A 5256-nucleotide genomic window follows, 5' to 3' on the forward strand; every position below is an offset into this window, starting at 1 on the left:
GCCCCCCCGCGGGCAGGACGGAGCGTGTCCAGCGCCCGCAGGGTCCAAGGGTCGCGGTTTGTGCAGGAGGCCGGGACCCTTTGCGAGAGACGGAGCGAGCGCCTGCGGGTTTGTTCCGCCTCTCTTAACGCAGGAATCCTGGAGGCCGTGACCAGGCCCAGAGATTTTGTCTGCTTTAACATTAAGATCTACTAAAATATTTCTTGTTTTTTGCAGATGTGAATTTAGAACTTCCTGGACAGGGATTCAGCAACTCTGTTCCTTAAGAAATCACTCCTGGGTAGCAGCATACCAGGTTAGACTACCATTGGAAATTAGCTAATGAAAATGCACTGAGTAGATAAGCTTTTCATGTCTGCTTGTTCTGAACAGATTGAGTGCATCTCTTTAGAAGTCTGTCTTATGGGGGGGCTACAGCATATGCAGTTGATGTAAGAAACCTGGGCTGGCTTAGTGGGTTTTCTTTGCTTGTTTAATAAACAGAGGAAACTCCTCTCCAGTATCTGGATGCATTTTGTTGCAGTAGTTACTGCTGATGTCTGAACACAGGTAAGGTCATTCAGCTTCTTTTTTTCTTCTAGAGACGCGATGTCTTCTGGAAATGACTGTCAATCCAAGACATTCACCAAACCAGCACTTGGTGAAAAAGAAGCGATTGAATTGGTTGACAGAGTGTTTGGATTAAAAGTGTCTTGGATCAGGCCGCTCCCCAGCTATGAGGATCAGAATTTCCACATGCGCATCTCAAGAAACAAAGGTGCGGGTGAAGGTGCTGATGAGTATGTCCTCAAAATCACTAATTCAGAAGACAGCCAGGAGCCTGACCTCATTGAAGCGCAGACCCGAGCCATGATGTTTCTCAGCACTGAAGGCTTTCCTTCAGCTACTCCTTATCTTACAAAAGATGGTAACATAATGTCTCTGGAGTCAGGAGGTGAGCAAACTGCCCTGCTGTCACCCTTAGCTAAGCAGTAGCTTGCTATATGGCGTGCCATATAGATACTTAAGTAAAACTTGAGGCATATTTTCATTTCTTAGGGGATATGTATCAGCTGACCTGTATTTCCAGCCGTAATAGTCCAAAGGTAAAATATCAGAAGCAAAGTAAGTCAAAGAGAGTAATAATTAACTATTAAAATACTTTAAAAATAACTTCAGTACAACAAATTTGAGGAAACGTTGACCTGACCTGTCCATGCACAAGAAAAGGGAAAAAGAGCCTCATTGAGTGAATGATGTTACAAGTTATTTGCCTACAGAATGGTGTACAATACAGTTCTGGCCCATCTGGAATGCCAGAATAAATTGCTTTAATAGTGCTTGGAAGAAAAATTGTGTTGGCATTTTGCTTTTATTTGCACTGTAACTTCTATACAAAAGCTGGGATTCCTGAGGCCTCCGGTTCTCCTGCAAAACTGTATAAGTGGGCACTCATGGGCACCGAAGGAAACCTGCTGTGTGCAGAGTCAATTCCAAGCACGAGGACTAGAAGTCCAGCATAGATTGCAAATGTGTTAAGGTTTGCACATCACCCTACAACATTCTGGTAAATCATATCTTTGAATTAAACCTGTTTTATCAGCTACATCTGATGATTTCCACACTGGGAAAAACCTTTTTCACCTCTTGCATTAACTAATTTTCAGTAGCACCTATTGAAGTGACTGACTGCACCTCTTTTTGCTTGTTAGATACTGGAGCTGGGAACAAAAAGTACATGGTCAGGCTGCTGACTTACCTGCCGGGTACGCCCGTAGCAAAAATTGCTACAAATACTCACATTTTCTTTGAGATTGGTAAACTGGCTGCCAGTTTGGATAAAGCTCTTTCAGAGGTGAGTTCATGTTGCTCCGGCCTCACAAACTTCTTTCTCAATTGATTTCCCCTCTGTATTTCTTCTTGTGCTTGCTGTCTGCTTTCCTCATCTGCAAAATTCCAGTTGGTGAATGCAGATGTCAGTTTAACTCATTGGTCAGGTGCCAGCCTCTCAGCTGGCTGTTACTAAAGCATTTCTCCAAGTGATATGACCAGTTGGTGCTTGTGACATGGTGCTGGTGATCCTCTTGCAATGCGTTTTTATACCATGAACAGGGATATAAGGATTTCTTTACACTTACGCAAAACTCACTTGTTTGGTGTTTCAAACCTGGCAGATCAGGAGAGTGAACCCTAGGGTGCTCAAATTAGAAGCATGTAAAGCTTCTTTTAAAGCATTTTTATATAGTGCACATCAGATAGAGCTGTCTGATGGATTGTTCTGAATTCATTTTGGCTTGCTCTCTTTCTCCTGGTCATTAGAACTGTGACTGTTTAACGCTGGTAGTGGTTGGTTCCTTCTCTGCAATGCCAGCTGCGCTCGTGAACAGAGATCTGTGACACTTTTCTCATTTGCACAGCTTCCAGTCAAGTAATCTTAATGCAAAGTAGGTTCTTTCTTTACTCTGTAGTTATACAAGATAATAAAGCTGATAAATCAGACAGTAATTAAGTTTGATACATAAAAGAACTCTGGTGTTATTTATTGCCTTTCATTAACCTTTCCTTCTCATGTTCTGGCTGCTGGCTTCAGACAATTATGAAATGTGAATTGCCAGTTTTATAACCACATTCTTAAATTACAAGAACATTTTTCAGTTGGGGAGGATAATTTACTGCTGCCTTCCAACACTCTGGTCATGCTCTTATAATGCGATTAAAATAATTTATATAGACCAGCTAGTCTCTAAATATGCCTGTGACTTGTCCTACCGAGGAAGAAATAGCTGATGAGAAAGCAAATTTTGATTGAAAAGGTTCTTTATACCCTGAACATATGGATTATAGCCTACTACAGTTTGTCATTTAAAAGAAATAAAATTACAATCATTACTGTCAAAACTTCAAAATGTCAGTGACACTAAAAATGATACCTAAGGTGTTACGTTTTCTGATGACAGATCAGGAAATACAGCCTGTCTTTTCTACCCAGTTGATTTGCTTTGTCAGCTTGATGGCAAAGCAACGTGCCGTGCTCTGTTTTGTGTACCAAACAGTATTCCACCACTTTCTCTGTTGGTGTCTCCTTTTGCTTGGATGTGGATGTGGAAATAATTTTTGTCTGTAAAATGACTGGTTTGGGCTTTACAGTAACAAGGGCTCATAGCGTTTTATTAACCATTCACACACCTGGTATCCCATTTACAGCTTGCTGGAATACCTGGTCTGTGCTGGGAAGATTGCAGTGGTTGCTTACCAGCTGGCACTCTTCCTACCAGTGTGGTGCTTTGTACAGCATTAGGGATCCTGCATTGGCATTTTTGATTTAGGCTTCATCTCATCCCTTACTTTTCTTATACGGTTCCAGTTTTGACTATCATTTATGTATCTGTAAGAACCTTAATTACAAGCATGGGTTTCTTTTTAAGAGAAAACCAGCTACTCTAGTGGGAAGGATTTTTTATTTGCCCTGTACTCTGATAGAATCTGGCCCACAGGCCACCTCAATAGGCGTTAGATGAGTCCAGGAAAAGAGTGTATGCGGTGGGAGAGATACTTTTCCTCTATGAATGTCACTTTCCAAACCACCTTTTTCAATTGCTAGTGAGAGAGAGGTTAGGGACCTTGTTTAAAATATTTAGGCTACCTGGATGTACAAAGGCACATTTTTGTAAGTATAAAGCTTTGTCCAGTACCTCCATAGAGTACTTCTGTCCTCAGGATTTTTCATGTACCAGCTGATCCTAAGGCTTGTCCCCAGAAGCTGCCACCTTTAAATGCACAGTGTGCCTGCTCCTGGCACGCTGTCAGGTTTTGTGTCTCTTCTGCTCCGACAGCTTGCTCTAGCACCAGCTGTGCAATCCAGCCTCTGCCAGTGCAGGGGTCCAGCCTTGGCAAGGCCTTGAAGTTGCTGTGTAATGGCACATTACAGAAAGTCAGTATAAATTTTAAATTATTTCAGTGATTAATAACTTAAGATAATCTTTGTACTTAAAGAATGGGGAAAAAACCCATTTGGGTTGTACGTAGATACTTAGATGCTTGCCTTAATCATTCTTCAGGTTATTGTTTTACTTGTTGATATAAAGCAATAGCCAAAGCCACGCTGCTTTTCAGTGAATTCATTAGGAACTTGTTAAGTTAATAGGGGCTTTGAATCAAGCCCTTTAATAATAAAAACCGTATTTTTACTTCTGGCATATTTTATCTTTTGCTTTTTCCAAAGAAATTCCATCATCCATCAGTAAAAAGTCTGCATCGAGGTCAGTTCATTTGGAACCTGGCGAATGTTCCCCTTCTAGATCAGTACGTTTATGCCTTGGGCCAGAACAAATATCGAGAAGTTGTGGAGCAAGTTATCGAGCTGTTTAAAGGGAAAGTAATACCCAAGCTAAGCAGTTTTCGAGCCTGTGAGTATTTTATTATCGCTGTAACTATGTTGAACTGAGACACTGAAATTTCTTACAGGAGTTTGGGTCTGCAAAGGCAAAAAAAGCAAAACCACAAGTCTCCTTTAGCTATACCCATACCTGTGCAAATATTGCGCTGAATGAACACAGCGCAGAATAAGCCAGTGGCAGTGTGCTGTCCAGAGTCAGGTTCGGTTCCTCTGCGCATCTTTTCAAAGCTGTTTCACTGGGAAAGGGGGAAAAAAAAAAAAGCTAGATTCTGCTGTTTAATAATTATTAAATACTGTTTCTATTTCTTCTGTGTTTAGGTCTCAATCACGGAGATATTAATGACCACAACATTCTCGTAGAGCCCAGTTCTGCTTCCCTGGAGAATCCTCAGTACCGGGTGTCTGGCATCCTGGACTTTAGTGACATGAGTTATGGGTATTTTGTGTTTGAAGTTGCCATAGCTATTATGTACATGATGATTGAGAGTCCTGATCCCCTGCGTGTTGGGGGGCACGTTCTGGCAGGGTTTGAGAGCGTCCTGCCCCTCACTGAGGAGGAGAGAGGTGCCCTCTTCCTCTTGGTGAGCGGGAGGTTCGCCCAGTCCCTCGTCATAGCAGCCCACATGGCCCTGCTGTACCCGGAGAACGAGGAGTACCTCACGATCACCGCCAAAACCGGCTGGAAACACTTAATGACAATGTTTGAGCTCGGCCAAGAAGCTGTAGAGAGGATATGGTTTGAGACTGCCCAAGCATATCCCAGCCACCCCCCGGCCCGGGCGAGCAGCGGCTGCTGAGGTATTTGCGCGGGAAACCTGACTGGCAATAAAGGCGGGCTGCCTGCGCTCGAGGCCTCCTCTGCCCTCTGCGCGCGCGCGGGG

At 43.0% G+C, this 5256-nt stretch overlaps 1 protein-coding gene across 1 annotated transcript; it reads left to right on the forward strand.

The window, feature by feature from the left end:
• The first annotated feature begins 588 nt into the window (after positions 1 to 588).
• HYKK (hydroxylysine kinase) lies at positions 589 to 5172 on the forward strand. Its single transcript, XM_010074933.1, has 4 exons — positions 589 to 934; positions 1692 to 1834; positions 4202 to 4385; positions 4694 to 5172. Exons 1-4 carry the CDS (start codon positions 589 to 591, stop codon positions 5170 to 5172), a joined length of 1152 nt encoding a protein of 383 aa, XP_010073235.1.
• Positions 5173 to 5256: the final 84 nt, after the last annotated feature.

The sequence above is a fragment of the Pterocles gutturalis genome, unplaced genomic scaffold (genome assembly GCF_000699245.1).
Source record: "Pterocles gutturalis isolate BGI_N339 unplaced genomic scaffold, ASM69924v1 Scaffold297, whole genome shotgun sequence".
Taxonomy (NCBI): domain Eukaryota; kingdom Metazoa; phylum Chordata; class Aves; order Pterocliformes; family Pteroclidae; genus Pterocles; species Pterocles gutturalis.

Bases quoted from the DNA above. Each gene is read 5' to 3' on its own strand.
- HYKK (XM_010074933.1), top strand. From the start codon at position 589: ATGTCTTCTGGAAATGACTGTCAATCCAAGACATTCACCAAACCAGCA. The intron at 1,835-4,201 runs GTGAGTTCATGT...CTTTTTCCAAAG, and splicing joins TGGATAAAGCTCTTTCAGAG to AAATTCCATCATCCATCAGT. The intron at 4,386-4,693 runs GTGAGTATTTTA...TTCTGTGTTTAG, and splicing joins GCTAAGCAGTTTTCGAGCCT to GTCTCAATCACGGAGATATT.